General features: G+C 47.2%; 1 protein-coding gene across 8 annotated transcripts in view; it reads left to right on the top strand.

Moving 5' to 3' along the window:
* The window catches only part of LOC147457189 (uncharacterized), an 83,172-nt gene that overhangs the window by 27,330 nt on the left and 28,426 nt on the right, over positions 1–27,416 (top strand). For 3 of the 8 annotated variants that reach the window (XM_086512157.1, XM_086512153.1, XM_086512155.1), the window contains one exon: positions 8,834–9,025. In XM_086512157.1, coding sequence (XP_086368283.1) covers positions 8,892–9,025 — 134 coding nt within the window. In that variant the 5' untranslated portion in view covers positions 8,834–8,891. Of the gene's footprint in view, positions 1–239; positions 8,751–8,789; positions 9,026–27,416 lie in introns of those variants that run through there. The other 5 variants (XM_086512154.1, XM_086512158.1, XM_086512156.1 and 2 more) reach the window with 5 other exon arrangements.

The raw sequence follows: 27,416 nt of genomic DNA, 5'->3' as shown, positions 1-27,416 counted from the left end.
ATTTCGCCATATGCTATCTATTACCCATAGAAATGGGAATGAGGAGAGACAACCCATAAAAGGGCGCCCTCATAACCTTGGCACATTAGTGTAGTGGCTACGGGCACCGCTCAAGATCCACACACGGAAGTCCCACAAGGCCGGACAGAGCCGCAAAGAAGACCTTCCTCCTCAAATCTAGGAAAATTACTTCAAACACATTAATCTCTCAGGTCTCAATCCCGGGACGTAAGATGATCCGCCTTGCCGATGGCCGTTCCGCTTACGGTTATTGGTGAGAGCCGGTAACCAACTAAGAGATCATCATAGACAAAAGATTGACTTTTACTTTTTTGTTGATAGAAACCGAGTTTGATTGGAAAAGAAATATCACTAGGGATGCCTACATTTGGGGTCAATCATCTCCAAGAAAACTCTGCCTCTTACTTGTCTCTTGCAATTGTTATTTTGGTTCAGTATTTTGCAGTTCCGAGTGGTGTTTGAAGTTTGTTTAGTCTCCACTGTAATAGACTTGGACACCCAAGTCGAGAATATGATACAACACACGTGAGAGAAACTGAAAACAACTTAATATACTTAATCACAAATGAGAGAGAGCGACACGACTCGGTGTAGTTTTGTGCCCAGAGAGGTTGGCCCCAAAGTTTGGCGTTCCTTTTGGTATTTCTTTTATATTAATGCTTGGCAAAGTACAATGTCCGAGGGTCCTCTCTCTCGCAGTGCTCCCAAGCAAAATCTGAGGGAGAGAGGCCCTTGTAACTCTTTTATGGGGCCATGTCCTTCTAAAAGTAGTTACATGAAAAGCTGCTAGTCCAAAAGCAGCTGGTCCCAATTCTCTAGCGCCAAAAGCTGCCAGTGCAAATTGCGTTGCAACTTGCGGAAATCCATACGTTGTGCCACGTCAGCAGCCCACGCAAATTGGGTCCTTGCTTTGTTTAGTGTCCCCTGGCGCCCATCATACGGCGATCCCATAAGTTGGAACAACTTATAATATCAAATTTGTCAATTTCACTAGGGTTTGTCTGGTCGGACATGCTTATCACTTGTGACATATACCCCCCCCCTCCATTACGCTTGCAAAACCGACAAGCCAGAAACTAGCTCAGTAGACACTGACTCTAAGTACTGACGCACTATACACCACATATCCAACACTTGCTCAAAGACGACAGTCATTGTGAACATTCATATCACAATCACATCACTACCCCCGTCGAGATCTTGGATGAAAATTATGATCTACTGTAGCGTATTTAGTTAGCAATCACATCTAGATCTGTCTCTGATCTCTCGCGGATGTCTTGATTGACTTAATCTTGTTACTATCATGTCCATCTCATTTCTTCGGAAAACAAGACCGAAATGCTGCAGTCCTTTCGTCTTTCAAACATGCACTCAAACACTACTTATACGAGAGGGCAAATAGAACAAATTCATTTTGGGAATTTCCATTTTGAAGTACTTTCATAAAATCATACAACAGAATACAGTCAGCCTCATCAGTATCCCTGAAATCCAAAGGAAGTCGGTGACTTTAATCCATCTAGGTAATCTGTGACAAAGGAGCGGAGTAACTCCCCTCTTGTGGAGTCTTGGTTGCACCAGATTAAACCGTTGATCCTCGGGAACTCTTGTAGTCGAAGCTAGTCCAAAAGCCTCAAGGTAAAGCTCCAATATCTGAGGAGTATCTGCTAGGTCCTCCTCCATCCACTTCGCATCCAATGTCGGATAGTTCTTGAACTTAACTAAGAATCGCCGTATCACTTTACCTTTCTCTTTCCTTTCCTTGTGAGCCAATATTTGTTCTGGAACGAGAATCTCCTCGGTCTCTTCCACTTTAGGTTGCTCCTTAGGCTCCTTGTCAACTGGCACCTCATCTCTGAAAGGTTGCAACAGACTAACATGAAATACATTGTGAATCTTCCAAGTATCTGGCAACTTCAATCTGAAGGATACATCATTGATCTTTTCTTGAATCTGGAAAGGGCCATACTTAGCTTTGGGAAAAGCCGCTCCTTACCCTTTCGTTTCCTTAGGTGTGCCTTCTCAAACCGTAAAAGCACCCAATCATTCTCCTTCAGTTGCAAGTCTCGTTGATGCTTGTCTGGTGCCTTCTTATGCAGTGCTTGGGACTTCTCAAGAGCCTCATGCACCTTGGCAAAAGCAGTGTCCAGATCTCAAGTGTACAGATCTGCTTCAAAAATCTTATCTTTGGTGCTTAGAAACGGTGGAACCTTCTTAGCACCGTCGACGAATGAACTGTGTTGTTGTAGGCAAACTCCACCAAGGGCAAATATTTTTCCCATTGAGTCTTTTGATCCGAAATATAAGACTTCAACAAATCGAAAACCACTGAATTGGCTATCTCAGATTGCCCGTCTATCTCTTGGTGGAATAGAATGAGAACTACAACTGTGTGCCCTTCAAAACAAACTAGTGAATCGGGGATCTCTGTCCAAGACAATGGACTCGGGCATACCATATAATTGGAAAATTTGTGAGACAAACAATTTTGCCAAATGATCGGGCTTAACTATCTTCTTCACGGAATGAAGTGAGCGTGCTTACTGAATTTGTCGATGACTGTCCAAATGCTATTATGCCCACTGTGAGTCTTGGGTAGAGAAAAAATAAAGTCCATAGCTATGCTTTCCCATGGTCGAGAAGGTATGGGTAAAGGCTGTAGAAGTCTTGGTGCCTTATGCCTGTCAAACTTGACCTCTTGGCATACTAAACAATTGCGAACAAAACTCGTCCACATCCTTTTTGAGCCTCGACCAATAGAAATAACGCTCGACACCTTTCAAGGTGGTATCTATGCTGCGGTGACCCGAAAAAGGTGGACAATGGCACTGTCAAAACCGTTTCCCTCAAAGGTTACGTAACACACAACATCGTTTTCCGCATCATATAGCCTTCCTGTATGGAATAGCTTGCAATTGTCTCTCCACTTTGTAACCGGTTAAGGATGTCTGCAAAATCAGGATCGGTGGCGTACTGATCTACCATATCCTTGAAGCTTCTATGATGAATCGTTGACATAGCCAACACCAATGGCTTATGAGACAACGCGTCGGCCAATAAATTCTTCTGTCCGTGCACATGGACGATCTGGAAGTGAAAGTGTGACAGGATATTAGCCCACTGCAGTTGCTTTTCCGAGAGCTGTTATGAGACAGGAAGTAGCGTAAACTTTGATGATCGGTGAACAAAGTAAAGTCTGCTTCGAGTAGGAAATGTTGCCATTGTGTAAGAGCATGGATAATTGCCAAAAGATCTTTCTCATAAATCTGTCCAACCCGTTTAGGATGTGAAAACATTCTACTCTCGTAATCTATAACATGGCCCTCTTGCATCAAAGATTGCTCCCAAACTGCGACCACAAGCATCACAGTGAACGTCAAAGGGCTTTTGCGAGTCTGGCAAAGCCAACACTGAACCCGTTGTCAACTTCTCCGACGGTCCTCAAGTAAAAGGAACCCCTTTCTGAGTCAACACATGCAATGGAGAAGCTATCTCTACAAAATTTCGAATGAACCGTCTGATAGTAACCCAAAAAACTTCGAACCTCATGAACATTTTTCAAATCTGGCCAATCACGAATGGTCTCAACCTTGGTCGGGCCCATCTTTAGACCTGCTTAGACGATGTGTCCCAAGAAGTGTATCTTTGGCAAGAAAAACTCGCTCTTTTGTCCATTTACTACCAATCGATGTTGCCGCAATGCTTGGAAGACCTGTAACATATGGTGTCTGTGCTCTGCCTTAATCTTGGAGAAAACGATGTCGTCGTCAAAAAAAGTGCTTACAAATGATCTATACTCTAAAAATCCTATCCATCATGCGGTTGAATGTGGCCGGAGCATTCGTGAGACCAAATGGTGTCACCAAAGACTCTACAAGTCAAAAGATGTCCTGTAAGCTGTTTTGTAGACATCCCCAGGAGTAATTCGGATCTGACGATAACCACTCTTCAGATCGATTCTGCTAAAGCGAGTAGAACCGTGAAGTTTGTCTAGTATATTATCGATCCTTGGAATAAGGAATCTGTTCCTGATGGTGATTTTGTTAAAAGATCTATAGTCAATGCATATTCTCATCTTCTTTACAACTAGTAACACAAACAGAACGATGAAGTATTGGGCTGGATGAGACCCTTCTCAAGAAGCTCTCTTTCACCTGGTTCATTATTTCTTCATTTTGGGCTCGGCTAACTAGGTAAGGTGGTCGATTCGCTGGTGTACTACTTGGAATCAAGTCAATCGTGTGATCTTCAGGTCGCGAAGGAGGTGACTCCCTTGGTAAGCCTTCAGAGAAACAATTAGCCTGAGCTTAAAGAAAATCTTGTCCTCCTTTTTCTAGGTCGAAGATATTTGACCTTTGATTATCATTTAATTCTTTCAAGAAGATCGAGTAAACAAAAAGATTGGATTTCATTAATTTGGAAACGGTTGAAGCTGATACAAGTGGGATAGACTCGCCCTTCAATTTTACATGAAGTACAATCTCTTTACCCTTCTCATTCTTCAAGATGGCTTTTCTTGCCCTATAATCGACCACTGTGCTGCTCTTGTGGAACGAAGGGATTTCTGAGAATGTCACACCCTTCCAAAGGCTTGATGTAAAAGTCCTCGTGCCCTAAATACCCCTGACAATGCAACCGTAGTTTGCCAATGACAGGTGTAATGGAAACATTCTGTCTGGGTGCTTGCCTCTGCCGGTGGTCCCATTTCCTCTGGTGTAATTCCAAGTTGAGTTGCCAATTCGGCTGAAACGAAGTTGGCCTTGGCTCCTCCATCAAAGAAAATCAGGGCTTCTTGGTCTCGCACTTTTCCCCATGCACTGCAAAGTTCAGTACTCTCGTCCGTCAGATCTGGATTGTCCCCACAAAATCTGTTACGAGTCCTGATTTCATCTTCTCTTTTCGTGCACACTCTTCTGATGCTCTGGAACTCTCTGGCTTTTCCTCTGGCTGCCCTCTGGTGCCTTATGTGGATACTTGGCCAACACATGCCCCCGTTCTCCACAACCGAAACATTTATCCTCCTTGAAAAACTCAGCTCGTTCTCCTACTGACAACCGAGGGCCTGAAGTTTTCTTTTTTTGAAGTTTTCCTCTTCTCTTGTTACTATTGTTTGAATTCTGTCCTGTCCTTGCTATCAAGAGCTGATCAGTGGGATACTTAAGAGTACCCGCGTGCATTGCAAACCCTTGTTTGGCATGCCCCATTGATTGTTGTATGGACTCGGACTTTTGCAACAAACAATAATCCCGTATCTCTTTAGGTAGACCACAACAAAATCACTCAATTTGTTGCTTAAAGGTGATCCTTTTGAAAGAAGAGGCCAGTAGAAAAGTATTCCAAAATCTCTGCCCGTAAATGTTTAATGTATCTTCCTTGGTCATCCACAGATGATTCCAAGCTATAAAACATCTGCTCATCGAAGTCCGAACTTTCAGAGGAATATGTGTCCTCATCCGAGCTGTCAGAATACTTCCGGGATCTCTGGTGGGATCTGCTCTTCTTTGCCTTCTTCTTGTTCTTGTTGTGCCTTTGAGTCTTTCGTTTCTGTCCTCGTCATTAGAGTCGGAGGAGGAAGAACTGTGTGAACTGTCAGAAGAGGATGAGGATGAACTAGAAATTCTTTGTCTTCCGTGCATTCTCAAAAGTAGATTTCCGATCCAAGTAGCCAAGATATTCTGCTGCTCGACTCTATCTCCTCGGCTGCTTCTTGGTCTTCAATAGTCGACTGACTCGCCTTTCGACTGCTTCATCAAATTCATCCTCCGAATATATCCTCTGAGTGGGTGCAACCAACGTATGTGTTTTCTTTAGGGCTTGCTTCAGAGGTGAATTGATGGCCGTGTGCCATCGAGAATGCATTTCGTCAATCGGGTTCTTGATAAAAAAAATTGCATATTGGGATCTTGTGAATAGTGGAGCATCTGTTGGGCACAGGCATCAACCTGTTGTTGATGTTGCATCTCCATTCGTTCATACTCCGCGGGTGGAGGTGGTCCGTACTCCCCTTTCGAGTCGACAGAAGGTGGCCGTCATCCATTTGAATCTTCCTTATTTTCACTCGAACGTGAATGGTTAGGTGCAACAATTTCCTCCCCACGGGGTTTGCCGATTGAATCCATGTGTGTCGCGATAAAAGGGATCGGATTCTCTGTAGAAGGAAAAATCGACTGAGCTCTGATAACACTGTAACAAACTTGGACACCCCAAGTCGAGAATTTGACACATCACACGGGAGAGAAACTGAAAATAACAAAATATACTGAATCACAACTAAGAGAGAGTGACACCGCCCGACATAGTTCCGCACCCAGAGAGATCGGCCCCAAAGTTAGGCGCCCCTTTCGGTATTTCATTTTATATGCTTTGCAAAGTACAATGTCCGAGGGTCCTCTCTCTCTGCAGTGCTCCCAAGAAAAATATGAGAGAGAGCGACCCTGGCAATTCTTTTATAGGGCCATGGCCTTCTAAAAGTAGTTACATGAAAAGCTGCTAGTCCAAAAGCAGTTGGTCCCAATTCTCTAGTGCCAAAAGATGCTAGCGCAAATTGCGCTGCGATTTGTGGAAATCCGTACGCTTTGCCACGTCAACAATCCCCCACAATTTTTGGAAATCCCTACGTTGTGCCACTTTAGCAACCCACACAAATTTGGTCCTTGCTTTATTTAATGTCTAGTGGGCCCCATCGGACGGGGACCCCATAAGTTGGAACAACTTATAATATCAAGTTTGTTAGTTTCACTAGGGCTTGTCTGGTCGGACATGCCATGTCATCACTTTGTGACATCTACCGTGTGTCAAAGTAGTGCCAGTCAGTTACAATGGTATTAAAGTCTAGCACTTCTCTTGTTCTCACAAAAGGAGCGACCAATTCCGCAAGATGTAGCCAGGGTTCAGTCCTACAACATTAGGCTTACATCAGGATCACAAAAATGAAGAAGTTTGTGCCTCAAATTCTATGGATTGGGAATATTTGGTCGATTCGATACGTGAGTTGCAAAGTGCTATCTCCTTGGAACAATATGCTCATTTGGTGGAAGGTGATGATTTCAAGAGCCATCTTGCCATATTAGCTTGTACTCTACCATGACAAACTACTAGCTCTTAATAGTAGCAGATTGTTCCACTGATTTTCCTACCACCAATTCCATCCATTTCTATTGCATTGTTGCTTATTAGACTCCATGATCTACCATTTGGAGTCTTATATTTTTTCTTTCTTCTAGTCTCGTTTTTCACATATCCTCCCTCAATGTTCGTCACTTATGGGAGGAGTTTTCCACACCATGGCTAATGAAACTTCTCATTTGCGATTGTTCTCAATAACATGCTTCTACTATTGATCCATCTATGCCAATACCTAGTTACAATCGATTCTCCAGAGCATATCCTCTCATGTACCTTGGGTTCTATCCTTACTGTTGCCCATCCATGCTCGTTGGATCTATCCTTACTGTTGCCCATCCATGCTCGTTGGATCAGAAACCCTTTGAGGATGGAGGCTCCACGGTCAAGGTTGATATCTTTTCGGGTGTTAAGGATCACCATCAAGCCTTACATTTTTAGTCACGGATTGCATTGATTGCACAACCAAACACACATTGGACTCGACAATAATTGAAAGTTGCCTTTGCCAAGAATTATCTAATTGTTAACCAACCAATCAACCATGTAATGGATTGCATTGATTACACAACCAAATGCGCCTAAGACTTGTCAACAATTTGAAGTTGGCTTTGTTAAGAAATGTAACCAACCAACTATGTATCCGAAGCAGATACTACAACACTTCACACGTCAATATTCAAGGATCTACCTTCACATCTATTGTTTGAAGTAAAGTGCCCACTATGCAAGAACTCGGGGATCATGAAGCCCTCAGATATCGATGGTGGAAGGCAAACTCTGCTTTGCATTAGAGAAAGCTACCACTAAGCCTTCTTTTGCCACTCTTACAACTACTCAAATCTACTAAAGCAATGTTTGAACTTACTGGGAGTGTTAGTAGTATCATTGCTTTTAGAGTGGTTATACTTTTTCTTCTAGTCCCCTGATGAGGAAACTACCTCTTGCTTCAAATCAACCACTGTCTACATGCACGAAACCTTTTGTTGGGATGAGTGTGGACATGATTGGGACTCTTTCTCATGATGAGTGTAGCAAATTATGTACAGTCTTCGGCAGGTCAAGGGATAAAAGGCTCTCATTTTCTTTGATCAAGGAGCTTCAATTTTTTTTTGTCCGAACATTGCTGGGCAACTCTAAATCGATTATACGAAACCCCATAGTCAACTTTTGCTTAAGTCACTCAATTGTTGCAATCTCATTAGGCCCCCTAGTGGATGATACACCTTTCTATGTAAGGAAGTGCCACAATGAAGAAATCTTTGTAAACTATCTGATTAACCTTCAATAACACAATCTCGAGAGACTATGTACATCATCAAAGGTAACCAATTGCGAAAAGCCTCAACCACAGGCAGATCCATGCTAACGCTCTCACGAGATATCATATGCTCCAAGAAGTGTATTGCTCGCATACAAAACCTTCTTCTTGCCATTGATCACCATTTTGTGTTTCCTTAGTGCTCTGAAAACTTGTGTTAGATGCTCTCTATGCTCTGCTTCAGATTTGTAGAAAACGATGATATATCAAAGAATGTTTCCACATATTGCTCATTTTCGTGTGTTTTTGTTCTTTTCAAAGCTGAAATGGAAATTAAGGAAAGGTAAAAAGGCATTTTTACTTCTTTTATGGTTTTGAGCAGGCAACGATGTGTATGGCACTTATAAGCATCATTTGGTGATGTAGATCAAAACTTTACTAAAGATCAATGGATAAGGTACATCTTTGTATGTGAGATGTCACCATGTGCAGTGATGCTGCGAATGGTCCATATGAAGACTTCAAGGTTAATCACGAAATTGGATGCTCATGGGAAGGAGAGGCCTCAACATCAGAAAGCAGACTCCACCTTAGCGACATCTTGGAAATGCTAGTAAGGTGCAAAACTACTCTGTACGTTTTATGTGGATCACAATCTTGGTGATAATTAACAGAAAATTTTACCTCAATGCTTCTGCTTTAGAATGTTTTATATTCTTGTAATTCTGCGTGTGTGTTGCTTGCAAAATTTTGCAGAGTTGAACTTAATGCTCCGGATTTAGAATGTGTCCTTTAACATGCATTTGTAAATATACACCTTGCACTTTAAAAGTAACATCATTTTCTGAACTTTTTAAATGCTTTCAGTTCAGACATGGAAAGTCCCTACTGTTGTGAACAAAATTTGCACCTATACATGTAGGGAAGAAAAATTGTAGAATCATGTATTTGGTCCCCTTATGTAGCATTTTCACCTGTTCTCGTTCACAGCTCTGTATAAGGGGTAGTTGTGTGGTTTTCTTTTGAGCTAGGTTTGTGGTCTTCATTGTAATAGCCGAACATGGAGAGAGAGAGAGAGAGAGAGAGAGAGAGAGAGAGAGAGAGAGAGAGAGAGAGAGAGAGAGAGAGAGAGAGAGAGAGAGAGAGAGAGAGAGAGAGAGAGAGAGAGAGAGAGAGAGAGAAATGAAATGAAATGTTATATTAACGTCTTCAAAAGGCCAAAATGACCTATGAGACCAATCAGTTACAAAATAGTGAATCTAATACCATGTCTGGGTACAAAAGAACTAGAAAAGAACTAGAAGTGGAACAAAATACTACTACTACTACTACAATCTAAAACTACGTGGGTGTAGCAGCTGATACAATAGGTACCCGGTAAACTGGATGTAACAGTGTGTGTGAGAGAGAGAGAGAGAGAGAGAGAGAGAGAGAGAGAGAGAGAGAGAGAGAGAGAGAGAGAGAGAGAGAGATGATGATGATGATGATGTTGTATTTACGTCCTCTGGGGGCCAAAATGACCCATGGGACCACAAAAAAAATAAAATCTACAAGAGGCTCCCCTCATGTGTGTAGAGGGGGTAGTGGGCTAGCAGCTTTCTTGTGTGTTAGTGTTGTGTGATGATCCAATACTTTGGCAAAATAGATTCCTAAAGCTACTGGGGAGGGGTGTGTCCGAGAGAGAAGCTCCTCAAAGGTGACATCTCCTTGCAATAGCAGTGGGAAATCAGCATGGATGTGTGCGTATGCTGGGCACTCGATGGTGACATGGGCCTCGCTTTCCGCTTTGTTTAAATTGCATTGTGTGCATGTCCTTCTATTTTCCTTAATATTCAGCCACCCTCCCGTTTCAATCTTGAGCATGTGTGATCGCGTCCGCATCAAAGTAATGGCCCGTCTTGCCCGGTGGGACATAGGTGTCCTGATATGCATCTGGGTGTCCCCAGTCTTGTAGGTCTCCCAATATTGTGTATTGATGTGTTTGCCGTAGTATTCAAATTTGGACCTGTGTACTGCTGTACTCCATCTAGTGTGTAGGGCTTCAAGTATGCTTCTGTCAAAATTCAGCCCATGCTCATGTTCAGTGCCTTCCTCTATGTGCATGTCCACATGGTCTCCCACATTCCATCTAGAGAACCATTTCCGTATGTCTTCTACGAGACTGGATGTGAGAAATTTACTCTTGTAATTCTTTTGCGGTTTACATCTGGCTTGCCATGCCATGTGGGGTAGACGGCTCTCCGGCATCATCTTAACTTTCATGAGGTATCTGTGTACCCTCTGTAAGGCTTGCATTTCCAAGGGTCTCTTGCTTGTCTCCAAAAGCATCACTGAGTATGGGGTGGTAGTTTTGATCCCCATGTGTCTACATAGGAATTTTTTCTGTATCTTTTCAATGTCATTCCAAGTGCTAGCGAGGATACTCCCCCCCCATACCTCTACACCGTAAAGTATTGTTTGGACCACGCATACATCAAATGCTAGAGACTTGATTTCCCATCGCCTTGTGACACTTTGCTTGCACATGTTCTCAAATTCATAGTATTTCGCTTGTCCTGCATCAATTCTGTTTTGCGCGCAACTTCCCCATGCATGGTTTGAAGAGAGAGAGAGAGAGAAAGAAAGAAAGAAAGATTTTTAACGTCTATGTCAGGCCGAAATCGGCCTATGAGACAAATCAAATGTACATGGTGTGTATGTCATCCGTCTATCGGAAAGACAAATGAAACAAAACTGATACAAAACTGAACTGAATGTAGGTAGTGGAGTATCTGAGGAGGGATGGAGCTCTATCTCTAGGGGTATATGCATGTCTATATGCTCAAGGTAGTACAATCATGAGAATGCATCAAGCTATCTAGCTCCATCCTGTACTAATGGGGGGATGTAAGATGTGGTACATGGGCGGGGCTGGTGCCAAGGCTACCCGGATGAAAGCTGTCGGGTCGGCCCTCATCTGAGCTACTCGCTCCTCAGTGGCACGGCGCTCCCGGGCTCGGATCTCCTCGATCTGTCGGTGGTGGGAGCTCGCGCCCCTGTAGCCTGTGACTCGTGGTCGTCGTCTAGCTCGGCTCACCTCCGCCTGTGGGAGTCACTCCCCTCTGAGTGTCTGGTGAGGGAGGGGCGGCAATCCTCTGAAAGAAGTCTGTGAGCTGCGACTGTCTCCCCTCTGTCTGTGTAGCTGTGTGTGGCTGTAGTAGTGTGTCCCGATGGCTCTGTATCTCTAGTAAGAAACGTCCGAGCTGTCTCTGATCTCGAGAGTCCATGATCTCTCGGAGAGTGGGTTGTCCTCTGAATAAGGCCTCATACCTGCCTCTGATCTCAGCGTATGCTCTGCATCTACATACAAAGTGCTCCTCACTCTCCACCTCCTCTGTGCAGGCTCTGCAGACTCGCTCCTCCCTGGGAACACCAGTATGTCTCCCGATCTCAATCTCTAACCTGTGTGAAGCCACTCTCAGCTGACCAATCGCCACCCGTGAGCTATGTGGCATATATGTGTCCATATAGCGTGGTCTCTGTATGAACCCCCCAGACAATATGGTGAGAAACTGGTCTCTGTAATCTGACATCCTCGTCCCCAAGCCAGGTGACTCCCAGACTCTCCTAGTATATAGCTGCCACAGATCCTGTCTCAATACCAAGTTCCTCTCACTGCGAGAGAGGTGAACATATGGTGAGTGGGGGTCGTACTGGAATGGTGGTAGGCTCTCCATGTCAAGACCGTGTCCCTCAAACCATGCTCTGACCTGTGAGTACCATGCTCTCTCATGCCCACTCTCTGATAGCTGTATAGCTGCCTCAAATGCTCTACGAGTAAGTCTGTCAGGAGGTAGCTCTCTCATCCTCTGGATGAAGCAGACTGTTTGGAATAGTGCCTCTACAACCATAGGTGGTGTGGCGAGCTCGGCTCTAATAATGTCATGTGGCACTGTCTTCTTGCTGCGGAGCAAGCGTGAGATCATACATACCTGTGGCCTCTCAAGCTGTGTCCACTGGTCAACTGTCAATCTTGGTGCCCATACTGCCGCCGAGTACATCAGGGCCGGGGTGACTAAGGTGTCGAAAAGCCACCCCTTCGTGCGGGGCTCCTGAAAGTGTGCCTGGTGGCATCTCCGCTCTAGCATGGTCAGAGCTGCATATCCTCGGGTGAGCCTGTCAGCAGCAGCCTGCCTCATAGTGAAGGGTCCTGGTAGGCTGGTGAATGTGATGCCAAGGTAGACATAGGAGGTGACTACATCAACCTATCCTCCTGCTGCTGTGAGGGTGGCAGCGCTCCTCACTGCACTGGATGTGTGAAAGATCATGACCTTGGTTTTGCCAAGGTTCACAGTCAACCCCCTGTGTGTGCTGAATTCGTCCAAGGCCTCAAGATGGCGTTGCAAGACCTCGGGTGACTCTGAAATCAACACAATATCATCAGCATATAACATGATGTGGACCGGAGTACCTGCCAAGTCGCTCCCCCCTCCCTCTGCTCGCAGTATGTAGTCGGAGATCTCGTCGATGTAGAGCCCAAAGAGTGTCGGGGAGAGTGGGCATCCTTGCTTAACACCAATGGTGCTAGCAATGGTCTTTGAAAAACCGCCTGGGCAATGAACTCGACCCGTCACCCTCTCGTAGAGAGTATATATGGCCCAAATCATCTCTGTTGGTACCCCAATGCTGTGAAGGCGTTGGAAGAGTCTCTCACGTGGGACTGTGTCAAAGGCCTTGCGGAAATCCACAAAGCAGCAGTAAAGCCTCTTCTTCCGCGCCTTTGCCCCATCAATGAGGCAGCGCAGAACGAAGATGTGATCAGTGGTGGAGAAAGCTCGTCTGAAACCTGCCTGGCCTGGAGCTCGTAAACCCTCGGTCTCTGCGTAGCAGCTGAGCTGTGCCTCAAGTATTGCTCCATATAGCTTGGCCATCGTGTGGCCAATCATGATAGTCCTGTAGTTCCCTGGGTCCAGGGTGTCGCCAGATTTGTGGATAGGCACTATGGTGTGCTGTGTCCACTCCTCTGGGAAGCCCTCCCCTATAGCCCGGTTGAAGACATGTGCAATCAACGGGGCTATAGTGGAGGCCGCATAAATGATGTGCTCACTCTGTAATCCAGTATGGTCAGCTGATCGTCTGTGCTGCATGCGGCGTATGGCCCTCTCTACCATCTCTGGGTGCGCCATGCCGTCGCGCTATCCATGCTCATGAATAGGCGGTATAGCTCAAGCTCCTGTGCCTCTTCGAATGCTCGCCGCTTTTGGCGTGTCAGCGTCTTCATATGCCGTCTGGCCTCTCTCTCTGTGATCTCTCCTAAGGCTCGCCGTGCACGGAGGCGTCGGTATAGCTCTCTGCACTCGTCATCATACCAGCGGTTCTGAGGCATAGTCCCGGGGGGGGGGAGTGCGTCCTGTGTGAGTGGTGTGTGGAAAAGAGCTAATAGCTGAAGTGTGGAGAACGGAAGAGATATGTGATGTGAGAATTGAGAGTGGTGTGGATGGGTGGAGGAGGCATAGGCCATGCTCGACCTCGGCCGAGTAAAGAGAGGCTAGCTCATGTGTGAAATGGATGGTGGTGTGTGGAGTGTGTGCTGTGGAGCTGTGGGATGGTATCTCCGGTGATGGAGAAAGAGAGGTATGTGTGGTCGGCTCCGATGGGTATGGGTGGAATGGTGAAGGATGTGATAAGGTGTGTAGCCTCCCTGGGTCCCATAATATAGTCGACTGTACTCCCCCCTCCCTCTGTAACTCCATGTGGCATACAAGTCAGGCCCCCTGAGGTGGGCCACTGGGCCATCCCGTTATAAATAACGAGACGGTGCTGGGAGCCAAGTCGAAGTAGATGTCGTCCGTAGGTTGTGAGTGGAGCTCTGTCTGCTGTATCTCTCATAGTAGCCTCCTCATCTAGAGTGTGTAGTGCCTCTGGGTCCTCGTGGTCATATGCCTCACACTGCTCACTGCGCGTACGAGCATTGAAGTCTCCCATAAGGAAGACTTCACCCAGTGTGGAGTACTCCATAATCTCCTCCGTGAGGCATGCGTACGGTGACTCCTGCTCAATAGGGGCGAATCTGGAGCCTGTGGGAGCAAAGTAGCAAAGGGCAATGTAGACGATCCTGTCTCGTGAGAGCTCGAGGCGAATCCACATGTAGCGGGCCTGTGGGTCCCGTGCAACAATCTGTAGTCTGCTGTGAAGCCCCTGTCTAGAGAGAGAGAGAGAGAGAGAGAGAGAGAGAGAGAGAGAGAGAGAGAGAGAGAGAGAGAGAGAGAGATGAAAGAAATGATATATTAACGTCTACAAAAGGCCAAAATGACCTATGAGACCAACTGATTACAATGATGAGTCTAGTACCAAGTCTGGGTACAAACAAAGAAAACTACAAACAAAGAACTGATAGGAGTGCTATCGACTCCTATGGGTGGCTGGTAGGCTGAGCAATGGTATCATGCCATAAAGGTACAAAGTGTGGATAAGTGTCACCATGATACAATATAGCAGTAGCATGAAGCCTATCCTGATCGACACTCTGGGTGTCGTGCTAGAATCCTGTGGATCCTCTGCCGCAATCTGCGCCGGTGTTGCGTGGCTCCCCTCCCCAGTCGCGGTCGTCTCGATCTCCCCAACTCTATAGCTCGATAAATGAGAGTACAGCTGGTGTGTATGGGTGGGAACCGAGCTCTGTGATGGTGGTGTCCCCTCTGCCTCTGTGGTACTCAGACTGAAGAAATCTGAGATGCGTCTCTGGGACTGTCTATGTCTTTGCCCACTCAATAGAGCGTCTCTATGTCTCTGTATCTCAAGTAGGAATAATCCGAGACATCTTTGATCCTGATATCTCACGACTCTATCTAACGAGTCAAAACCATCTCTGAATAAACAATGAAAGCGTCCCCGTATCTCATAGTAGACTGTGCAGCGACATATGTAGTGAAACTCTGTCTCTGGCTCTGCATGGCATAACTGACATATCCTACTGTCTGCTGGTATGCCTTTGAATCTACCTGTCTCACTCCCAAGCTGGCGTGAAGATGTGCGAATCTGGCCTATGGCACATCGTAACCCATGAGATAGATGTGTGTCCATGTAACTGGGCCGTGTGACAAATCCGTATGTCGTGAGTTGGAGAAGATGCTCTCTATAGAAAACCCTCTTCGTACCCAACTCCCGTGATGGCTCTATCCATGTCCTCTTGCTATCAAGCTGGATAAGATCCTGCCGAATGAGTCTAGTAGTCTCCATCCGTGTAAGAGCCAAAGATGGTGCATCAAGAGAATACTGGAAAGGGGGCAGCCTGTCCATGCTGAAACCATGCCTCTGAAACCATGAGCTCATCTGTGCATACCAACATGATGTATCTCCCTGTAATGCCAGTTGTCTGGATGACTCAAGAGCAAGCCTGGCATACCTGTCCCTGGTGGTGTCCCATAAGCTGTGTACAAATGATACTGATCTGGTGAGTGCCTCAACCTCCATAGGTGGGGCAGCCAGCTCCACTCGTATGATGTCATGTGGGACTGATGCCTTGGCTCTAATCAGCCTAGAAATCATAGATATCAAGGGTCTCTCCATATTACTCCATCCAGCACCGTCAACAGACGGTCCCCAAACCTGAACCCCGTAGTGCATAATTGAAGCGACCAAAGTGTCGAAAAGCCAGAGCTTTGTTTGAGGTTCCTGGAACTGAACCTACGAACAAATCTTCTCTAAACCGCCTAGGGCTGCATAGGCACGAGTCAATCTAGTGTCTGCTGCCACTTTCAGTGTGAACCTTGGTCCACTAAAGACCACCCCAAGATATGTGTATGCATCAGTGTACTCCATACTATCTTGCCCATATGTGAAAGTAGGTGCTGATCTCCTAACCCACTGTGGCGTGGTATTAAATACCATGACCTTGGTTTTACCTAGGTTGACAGACAATCCACTATCCTCTACAAAACTATGCAATGCGTCCAAATGTCTCTGCATACCCTCTGGTGAGTTTGATATCAACACGATATCGTCAGCATACAATAAAAGAGGGATCCATGTCCCCGCAAGCTGAGCACCTCTATCTCCTCCTCTGTCAATATAATCAGAGACCTCATCAACATACATACCAAATAAAGTAGAGGACAATGGGCATCCTTGTTTCACTCCGATAGTGGAGTGAACTATGTCAGATATCCCCTCTGATGTGCATACATGACCCATCACTGAACTGTACAATGCCATAGTCCCCCATATCAGCTCTGTGGGTACCCCCAATTCCATAAGTCGGCGCATCAATCTGGCCCTCGGTACTATGTCAAAAGCTTTGCGGAAGTCCACAAAGTTGCAGTATATCCGTCTACCATGTGCTCGACCCTCCTCAATGATAGCTCTGAGTGTAAAGACATGATCTAGTGTGGAGAAACCCCTCCTGAAACCAGCCTGCCCAGGTGCCCGTATGCCCATAATCTCTGCCCAATTGCTCAGCCTATGCTCAAGGATGGATGCATACAACCGTGCCAATGTGTGTCCTACCATGATAGTACAGTAATTCCTCGGCATTGTGGGGTCTCCTGTCTTGAAGATAGGTACAATAGTAGTTAATCTCCAAGACTCAGGAAAGCCCTCACACATGACACGGTTGAATAACCGTGCAAGCATCTCTGCCAACAAATCCCCAGCATGTATAATGTGCTCTGCTACCAAACCCTCATGATCCTGTGCCCGTTTGGTCTTCATCCTGTAAATGGCCTCCTTTACCATCTCAGTGGTAAAGAAGGTGCTCGTGCCGGACATGACTGTGGTGGATCTAGTAGTGGTCGTTGTCCAGGTACAGTGTATAAAGATGTTGCATATTGCCCCCATATCTCTGTAGAAGTAATCACTGGTGGGGGAGATTGCTCATGGAATAGACGCCAAGCCTCTCCTCAATCTCTACTAAGGAAGAGCTGATATAAATCTTGCTCCATCTGGACCAAGAAAGCTCGCTTCTTCCGTCGCACTAGTCGTCGTGTAGCAATACGAGACTGCCTATAGGTGATCACTCCCAATGTAAGCTCCTGCTGTATCTGAGCTCTCCTCTGTCGACACTCCTCATCATACCAGTTGTTCTGAGGCATGTGCCCAGAACGACGTCTCTGACCAGGCTGAGTGTGTGGGGGTATGCCTCTGTCGCTACCCCATGTAATGTCACTGTCAGCATAGATGTGATCTCCTCCACTGTGTATACTGACTCTGATGTGCATAAAAGCCTACGTATCTCCTCTGCATAGACCGAGTCAGTCTTTGGTATAAAAGTATAGAATGGATGTCTTACCACCCCGTGAGGCCTGAGATGTATTGTACTCAAAGGAGACTGATAATGTCAAAAGTGCATGATCTACTGCTATCCCAACAGGCCTAGGCCCCACTTTGAAATCTTGAATGTGAGAGATAAAGCTCGGATGTGTCAGAACATAGTCTACAGTACTGGACCCATGTCTGTGTGGAAAACAAGTAAAACCTGTAGACAATGGGAAAGTCGGTAAGCCATTCATTATGGCTAAACTGTGAGTAGTTGTCATCTCCCTCAGGTATCTCCCATACTCTGTATGCTCTCTGTCGTGTGAGCATCTCTCAAGTCTCATGTCCTCTGGCTCTAGCTCTCTAAGCATCTCCTCTGAGGTGTCATAGAAGACCGTCTGTGAGCTGCCTGTACGGGCATTGAGATCCCCCAGAAGTATGATGTCTCCATCTCTGGAACTCCCAGATATCATCATCAAGTACAGAGTAAGGAGACTGTCCTCTGGGTGAAGCATATACTGAAGTGTTGGGAGGAAAATAGCATATGGCGATGTACAAGAAACGTCCAGTCTCTGCCCTTAGCCTCACCCACAAGTATCTGGCTTGATCATCTCTCCGAACTGTGCAGTGGTGCTTGGAGCTCCTCTCTGAAAAGAACTGCTACACCTCCTGATCCTCTAGTCCCATGCGCAGATCTGGTGCATGTCCAGCAAGCCGTCTCACATATGTATCCTGATATATGCGGCATCAACGGTCCCGGAGCCTGATGAGTCTTTGAGTAGAAAACAATGTCTCTGTCTCTGAAGCTGTCCTCAAAGGCCCCCACATCAAGTCTATACGAACCATTACAGTTCCAAACCGCCATCCTGAGAGTGGTCCCATAGGTCTCGCACCGTTATGTAGAGCGGTGCTCTGTAATCACTACTCATCCATTTCTATAGAAAGCTAACTTTTCCTTCTCCCTTGCTGCTATAATCTCTGGCATGACCTCTCTCATATGTGCAAGTTGTGAGAGCGTAAGATCATCTCCTAAAAAGATACCTGTTTTCTTGAGGGTTGGCCTCTTCTTTAAAAAGTCTTTCTTTTCTTCCATGGAGGGAAAGCGCAAAATGAGAGCCCGTTCTTTTGAACTCTCCCCGTTACCTTCACTCTTCTTGCCCACTCTCCAAGCTTGTGTGTGCGAGGGCTTCTCCACCCCCATCATGGACATGAGGCTCTTCACCTCTTGGTCCACCTTATTTGAATCTTTTAGGCCGGTCACTCTCACGTGTAGAGCGCGTACCCTTCTTCGTTGTTCCTCTTCTAGTGTCTTGTTGATGATGTCGGGTGTAGTCGGAATGTCCTTGCCCTTTCCCTTCTTGACAACTTCAATCCATTTTTCAGCCTCTTCCATCTTCTTTGCGTTTTGGAGAGAACCTCCACCCATGAGGTCTTCTTTTCTCCTTCCTCCTTTATTTCTTTGACTTGTGCTCGTATACTATTCAGCTCATCGATCATTGATGGCTGAATTTCTCCATCTTCAAGGCGTCCTCCCTCTTTGGTTTCGTCGAGTTCCTTTCGAAGGGTTGAGATGCTACCTTTTAAAGCTTGAATTTCATCCCGGAACTCCTTGCATTCTAGTTCCCTCGCCTGTTCCTCCCTCTTTTTCCATTCAAGAATTAAATTCTTCTCTTTCTTCCACTCATCCATGTGGGCTTTGCATTCTTTCAACTCCCTTTCAATGGCTGTCATCCTCTTGCTTGTGACCATGTAGTGCGCCGCCATCTTTCTTGCCTTATTGAGAGCAACCTATACGCACTGCATTATGCATACATGTGTTTCCACATTAAGCCTACATGGCATATATTTGCTTTTTGTACGTGTCAATTTGTAATTTCTGTGAGTTCTGCAGTTTCCAAATTCCTTGTAAAAATCCCTGTAAAATTTTGAGATTTGTACTTTGCACTCTCTGTTTTCAAATTTCCTGACGTGTAAATTCCCTGCACCTGCGGCAGGCGGGGGGGGGGGGCGCACGAAAAACTGCCTTCCACGCAGGTGAGCAGTGGCTGCGTGAGTAGGGACAGCACCCAGGTGAGCAGGGGCGGCATGAGCAGACAGACGTGAGCAGGGACAGCGCGTGGGTGGCTCAAGTGAGGCAGTGCGCAGGCATTGCAGTGCAGCAGGTGGCGAGTAGCAAACTTTAACGTGCAGGCATGTGTAGAAACCCTTACGTGCAGGTGATGACCAGCAAACCTAACGCGCACGCAACCTGCGCATGCAAAAACCCTAAACGCAGAGGCAGCCGAGAGAGAGAGAGAGAGGTGAAATGAAATGAAATGTTATATTAACGTCTTCAAAAGGCCAAATTGACCTATGAGACCAGAAAGTTACAATGTGGTGGATCTGATACAAAGTCAGAGTAACAAGATGATAGAATGACAAAATGACAAAATAAAATACTATGGAATCCTAAATTGCTAGGTGTGGACTAAGCAACTAAACAGGTAGCTGGGATAGCTAGATCATAGGAGATCCAGCATGGGTCGTTGGCGGATCTCATCAATCTCCTCCATGGTCAGTAGTCTGACCGGGCGTCGTGCATGTGGAGCCAAAGTGACCCGAATCCTCTGATGTAGCCTCTATCGATGCTGTGTAGTCCTCCGCAGTCGTGGGCGTCTGGATCTCCCCAGCTCAGTCGCTCGGTCGATCAGTATGCCTCTTGGTGTAAAGCGACGAGCTCTGCTGTGGTAGTAACTCCTCCGGGTGTCCAGTGGCAGCTCTAAAGAAGTCTGTGATCTGTCTCTGAGATTGGCTAGCCTCTCCTCTCATCAAGCTCTCTCTGTGTCTGCGCAACTCGAGCAAAAACAAACCCAAGCATCTCTGATCCTCGTACCGCATGACTCTAGAGAATGGTCCGAAGCCCTCTTTGAACAAGCAATGGAAGCGGCCTCGTATCTCGTAGTAGACGGGGCAGTGGAATGTGTAGTGCAACTCTGTCTCAGACTCGATGTCACACGGTGGCCATGTCCTGGCCTCTGCTGGTACTCCCCTGTATCTCCTAGTCTCGATCCGCAGCTGGTGTGAAGATGTGCGTATCTGGCCAATAGCATATGGTATCCCATGAGACAAGTGGGTGTCCATGTATCTGGGCCTCGTCACAAAACCATTCTCCGTAAGGTGGAGGAGATGCTTTCTGTAGAAAGCCATCTTCGTGCCCAACTCCTGTACTGGCTGTATCCATGTCCTCTTGGTGTATAGCTGAGTCAAGTCCTAGCGAATGAGCCTGGTGATCTCTGACTGTGTAAGAGTCAGAGAGGGCGCATCCAGTGAGTACTGGAAGGGAGGCAATCTGTCTATGCTGAACCCATGCGCCTGAAACCATGATGTCATCTCCCCATACCAGCATGCTGTATCTCCCTGCATGGCTAACTGTCGAGAGGACTCAAGTGCAAGGTGTGCATATCTGTCTCTGGGAAGTTCCCACATGCGGTGTATGAAGCAGACAGACCTGGTGAGCGCCTTAACCACCAGTGGGGAGGCAGCTAGCTCTGCTCGTACAATAGCACGTGGTACTGAAGCCTTGGCTCTAATGAGCCGCGAGATCATAGAGACCAGAGGCTTTTCCATGTCCCCCCATCCATCACTTCGGCTTGTCCTCCCGTGATGATCCAGTGAAGGTCCCCAAATCTCAGCTCCATAAAGCAATGCAGAAGCCACCGAAGTGTCAAAGAGCCAGAGTTTCGTTCGAGGCTCCTGAAACTGAACCTATGAACACATCCTTTCCAATCTACCCAATGCTGCATGGGCTCTGGTCAATCTAGTCTCTGCTGCCCTCATCAATGAAAATGCTGGCCCACTAAAAACCACTCCAAGGTAAGTGTAAGCATCTGTATACTCCACCTTCTCCTGGTCGTATGTGAAGGCGGACGCTGACCTCCTAATCCACTGTGGGGTGGTATTAAATACCATGACCTTGGTTTTACCAAGGTTGATGGACAAACCACTTTCCTAGGCAAACATATGCAAAGCATCCAAGTGACGTTGCAACACAATATCATCATCATATAACAATAGTGGAATCCATGTCCCTGCCAACTGTGCACCTCTATCACCATCTCTCTCAATGTTGTCAGAAACCTCATCTACATACATACCAAATAGAGTAGGAGAGAGCGGGCAGCCCTGCTTCACCCCAATAGTCGAGTAAACCGGTGTGGATAGACCCTCTGGGGTACGTACATGCCCCACTACTGACCTGTATAATGCCATGACCCCCCAAATGAGCTCTGTGGGTACTCCCATCTACTGTAATCTGCGCATCAATCTAGCTCTGGGCATTGTGTCAAATGCTTTGCGGAAATCCACATAGCTACAATAGATCCGTCTCCCACCCGATCTGCCCTCCTCAATGATGGCTCTGAGTGTTAAGATATGGTCAAGAGTAGAAAAACCCCTCCTGAAACCTGCTTGCCCGGTTGCGGGTATCCCCTCCCTCTCTGCCCATCTACTCAGCTGTTGCTCAAGAATAGATGCGTACAACCGTGCCAATGTGTGTCCAATCATGATAGTGCGATAGTTCCCAGGCTCCGTAGGGTCTCCCGACTTGAAGTGCGACCCAACAGTGTTATGACAAGTTTGTCTCCGTTGGTACATCCATTGCCAAAGAGGAAGGAGCTCTTTCTACGAAGCCCCCGCCGAGGCCAAGGTCAGGTTGTCGACTCGAACTTTGGGACTCATTAATGCGCGCCGGAAAGCTTGGAATAGGGTGAGAACCAAAAGTTTGAACTCTAGGGTTGGCCGGCAGGCGATTAGGGAGTACTAGGCAATAGCACTTCGTGCGAAGGCCGCTGTCCGTGACAGTAACCGAAGATCCTTCGAGCGCTTCGTGGAAAAAGGGAATGAGCTCCTGAGGGAGGGTCAAATGAAGAAATTCTTTACCCACCTCAAGAAAATTGTTGGGAAGGGGCAAGGAACTATTGCCAATCAACCTTTGAACGCAAATGGGGAGCTAGTAATGGAACCAGAGAGGCAATTACAAGTATGGGAGGGCCACTACTCCAGGATCTTCGCCGATATGGACGGTACCAACAAGGATCCCCTTGCTTGGTATGACAAACACGTGCGCATTTGGCCTGGTATGCCTGAAGTATGTGACCCGTTGAACTGGTACGAAGTGCGGGAGGCCTGTCGGCGGTTGAAGAGACACAAGGCAGCTGGAGGTGACGGGTTACCACCCGAATTCTTTAAGCTGCTTGTGAAAGATAAGGGGCTTAGGTCGGATCCGCGTAAGCCACGATCGGAGATGGGCAAGGCTTACTTGCACATGATTGAGGGCATTTATGATACCGGAGACATCCCGGCCGGGGCTAGCGATGCAGTGATTGTGTCAATTCCCAAGAAGGGCGATTTGACCAACACTGATAACTACCGCGGGATCGCGTTAATCTCCGTTGCCATAAAAGTCCTCACTACGGTCGTGATTAGGCGGATCACTAAGCTACTTGAAAAGAGGAATTTCTTCAATCTTGGCCAAGCAGGCTTCCGTACTAATGAGGAATGCATAGGGCAAGTCGCTTGTCTAAAAGAGATCGTGAAACTCCGTCACAAGGATGGGAAACCAACTTATGCGGCCTACATTGATTTCAAGAAGGCATACGACACAGTTCCGCACGAGGCGTTGTTCCTAAAGCTCGCTGCGGCTGGCCTGCAAGGTCGAGCACTTAGATTCTTCCAAGCGCTCTACAGGTCCACCTCTGTTAAAGTCCGACATATGGATCAACTGTTGGATTCGATTCCAGTGCAGCGGGGAGTCCGCCAAGGATGCCCGGGATTGCCCTGTCTATTCAATATATACATCAATGATATTTTAGACGCAGATGGGGAAACATGGGGCCTGGAAGTACCTAACCTCCTCAAGAGAATAAAAGGACTCCTTTTTGGCGACGACCTGGTTCTACTTGCTGACTCTCTTGAAAGCCTACAAACGAGCCTTGACAAGGTAAGTGAATGGGCAAAGACCTGGGGCATGACCTTTGGAATTGACAAATGCATGGTCACGGTGTTCCACGACGACCTGCAAGATCTCTCTATGAGGATCTTTACTGTGGGTGGTGAGATGGTTGAAGTAGGTGAAACGTACAGATACCTTGGCATCGACGTTGACTCCACCTTTTCCATTGAACGTATCGTTAAAGAGCGAGCGGACAAGGGGAGGAAAAGTCTCTTCGCATGTCAACACCTACTGGCGAACCGAGCCATCCCTATCTGGTCTCGACTGACTGTTTTTAAGGCGTGCGTGTATCCAGTGATTTGTTATGGCGCGGAAATTATGGGGGCCCATGACCAGCGTGTCCTTCACTCTCTGTAGTGCCTCGTCGCCACCGGGATGCGAATGTTACTCGGAAAGGGAGCAAGGTCAACCTCTGTAGGGACGGCAACTCGCCATCACGAGTTTAACATACCACCCGTACCTGCCTTTTGTGGGGGACAACGAGCACGGGCTTTTGACAAGTACCGCTCGGTTTCATCTACTTGGATAGGCTCCTTGGTAAACAAGAAGCCTAAGAACCAACCGAGAATTGGATGAATAAATATATCCCAGGGGCTGACTTCAGCTCAGTACGCTACCACGCATGGGACAAGTGGGACGAGAGGCATTCGTGCCTGGTGTTGGAGCCGTATAAGGAGGCCGGCTATGAACAAACACGTGGATACCTGCTGCAGCTCAATAGGAGCACTGTAGTCAATAGAAAGGAGGAGAGAATGCTGGCTCTCGCGAGAGTAGGTGGGCTCAAACTGGTTGATAGTTATATGCGCGGACACAGCATTTGCACGCTGTGCTCCCAGTTAGAGGGTTGTTCGCTTTCGCATTTGCTCATGAGGTGTCCGGCGGCAGATGATTCTAGGGGGAGGTGGCTAGACCGATTCAACTCCACCTTCAACGCACTCGACCCTTCGTTGGACCCTGAAGAAAGGACCGTTATCCTCCTTGGTGGGGAGGCTCGCGGGAAGCGGCTGCCCTTCTGGGTACGCCATGATCCACACTCGAGGGACGGAATTGCAAGGCACGTGCCTGTGGCGAAGTTCCTCGGTGAAGTTGTACCCCGGTATTTAGGTGCTCTGCATAGGCGGATGGGGAGATAATGCTTCCCTTCCTATGCCGTTATTTGAATCCGATCCCTTCCGAGGGAAATGACGTAATTCTCCCCAAGCGAAGCTAGATGAGCTACAAGAACACCCAACTGCCATTCCCTCCCGGGGGGGTCAACTTCACCTAAAAGGGGTTGGGAAATGCATAATGGGAGACATTACCAGCCTCAGTGGACGCCACCTGTGAGCCGACGCCCTTCCAAGCGGGTATGGCATTTCCTAGGGGAAAACCGTCGGGTTTCAAAGGCAGTTTAGTGAGGTGAGCGATAAGTTACCTGGAGGAGGCAACTTCAAAGGGAAGACCGAAGCAAGTCCCGCAGTACCTGGGCCTCTGAACAGAGGTACTTGGTCACTGTCACGCCCACCGAAATGGGTCTCTCAAGGGAAAAGTCATCGCCCTAAGAGTGTAGATAATTCTGGCCTCCCGAGTCTAGAGGAAACTAGTGACAAAAACGTCTGCCTTCGGTTTCTCGGAGCATAGTCCTGGTCGTTCTTCTTGTCCACTTTTATGGTGGATAAGGGGAGCGGCTGGGCTTGCCCCGCCCGACTCCGAAAACAAAACAAAAACAAAATAGGTACAATAGTAGATAGGCTCCAAGTATCAGGCAAGCCCTCACACATAGCACGGTTAAACATAACTGCTAGAAGCTCTGCTAGTAAATCTCTGGCATGCGTGAAATGCTCAGCCACTAAGCCATCATGATCATATGCTCTCCTAGTCCTCATCCTGCCAATGGCCTTCCTCACCATCTCAGTGGTGAAAAAAGCACATGTATGTGGGCATGGATCGGGGAGGTCGGGAAGGGGGGGTTGCTTAGGAACTGTGTACAAAGATGACGCATACTGGCCCCAAGCCTCTGTAGAAGTGATGGCAGAGGGGGGGGGGGGGGTAGTGCTCATGAAAGAGCCTCCATGCCTCAGGTGAGTCGTGACTCAAGAATAGCTGGTATAGATCTTGCTCTAGGCGAGCCAAAAATGCCCTCTTCTTTCGCCGCACTAGGCGTCGGAAGTCAATCTGTGACTGTCTGTGAGTGATGTCCCCCAAAAGCACCTCCCTCTGAAGTCTAGCTCTAGTGTCTCGGCATTCCTCATCATACCAACTGTTTTGGGGCATGCTCCCCGAATGGCGTCTCTGCTCAGGCTGGGTATGTGGGGATACCTCTGCTGCTGCATCATGTAGTGTCTGTGTCAGTATAGTAGTAAGCTCCTCTAGAGGTCGCCCTGGCTCCTCTGTGCACAGGCGTCTGTAGATCCCATCTATGTATACAGAGTCCGTCTCCGGCGTGAAGGTGTAGTGAGTAGGGGCTGCTGCTCGTAGCCTGTGTGCTACACTAAACTGAAAAGAAATGGTCAGCGACACAAGAGCATGATTCACTGCCACACCAACAGGTCTGGGTCCAACCATGAGGTCCTGGATACTAGAGATGAGGCTCGGCTGTGCCATGACATAATCCACTGTGCTGGCTCCATGTCTGTGTGGAAAGCATGTAAAACCCCCCGCAGCGGGAAAACTTTGTAGGCCATTCAAGATGGCCAATCCATGTGCCGTCCCCATGTCTATCAAGTGTCGTCCATACTCAGTGTGTTCTCCATCCTGTGATAGTTTGGATAGGCCCGTCTCTGTAACATCCAACTCTCTCAGCATCCCCTCTGAATTATCATAAAATACTGTCTGATGATGGGCAGTCCTAGCATTGAAATCCCCTAGAATGATGATGTCACCATCTCTAGAGAACTCCCATATGTCATCATCCAGAATAGAGAAGGGGGACTGTCCTCTGGGTGGTGCATAAACTGACGTACTCGGGGGAAAGTAGCAAATAGCAATGTAAAGATATCTGCCTGTCTTTGCTCTCAATCTCACCCACATGTACCTAGCTTGCTCATCCCTGCGGGCTATATGTATCAATGGCTGCAACTCCTCCCTGAATAACATTGCCACTCCTCCTGAGCCCCGCCCTCTGTGCTTTGATCGTGTCTCTTGTCTACAGGCCGTCTCCCATCTATATCCACTAATGTGAGGCATAGATTGCCCCGGGGCCTGATGTGTCTCAAAGTAGAAGACGATGTCTCTTCTCGTAAAACTATCCTCAAAAGAACCCACATTAAGGCGCATAGATCCATTACAATTCCGGGTGGCAACTTTGAGTGTGGTCCCATAGGTCTCGCATCGTCATGTGGAGCGCCGCTCTACAATCACCACCCGGCCATCTCTGTAGAAGGCCGTCTTTCCCTTCTCCCTTGTCGCTTGAATCTCTGGCATTACCTCTCTCATATGCGCAAGTTGTGTGAGAGTGAGGTCATCTCCAAGGAATATGCCTGTTTTCTTTAGTGTAGGGCGCTTCTTCAAGAAGTCCTTCTTTGCCTCCATGGATGGGAAACGGATGATTAAAGCTCTCCCTTTTGAAGTCTCCCCATTGCCTTGTGTCTTCTTCCCTACTCTCCATGCCTTTGTATGAGTAGCCTCACTACCCATCATGCGGAGAAGTTCTTCGACTTCCCCTTCCACATCATCTCGGTCTTTTAGACCGGTTACTCTTATATGCAAGGCTCTAGTTTTCCTTCGTTGCTCTTCTTCCAGAGTCATGTTGATGATTGTAGGAGTGGGGTCGGATATGGTTTCTTTCCCTTTCCCTTTCTTAGCGACTTC

The sequence above is a fragment of the Adiantum capillus-veneris genome, chromosome 5, assembly GCF_014529385.1.
Source record: "Adiantum capillus-veneris isolate H3 chromosome 5, ASM1452938v2, whole genome shotgun sequence".
NCBI lineage: Eukaryota > Viridiplantae > Streptophyta > Polypodiopsida > Polypodiales > Pteridaceae > Adiantum > Adiantum capillus-veneris.
The sequence above is the reverse complement of the archived record's forward strand: the minus strand, read 5'-3'. Positions and strand labels throughout refer to the sequence as shown.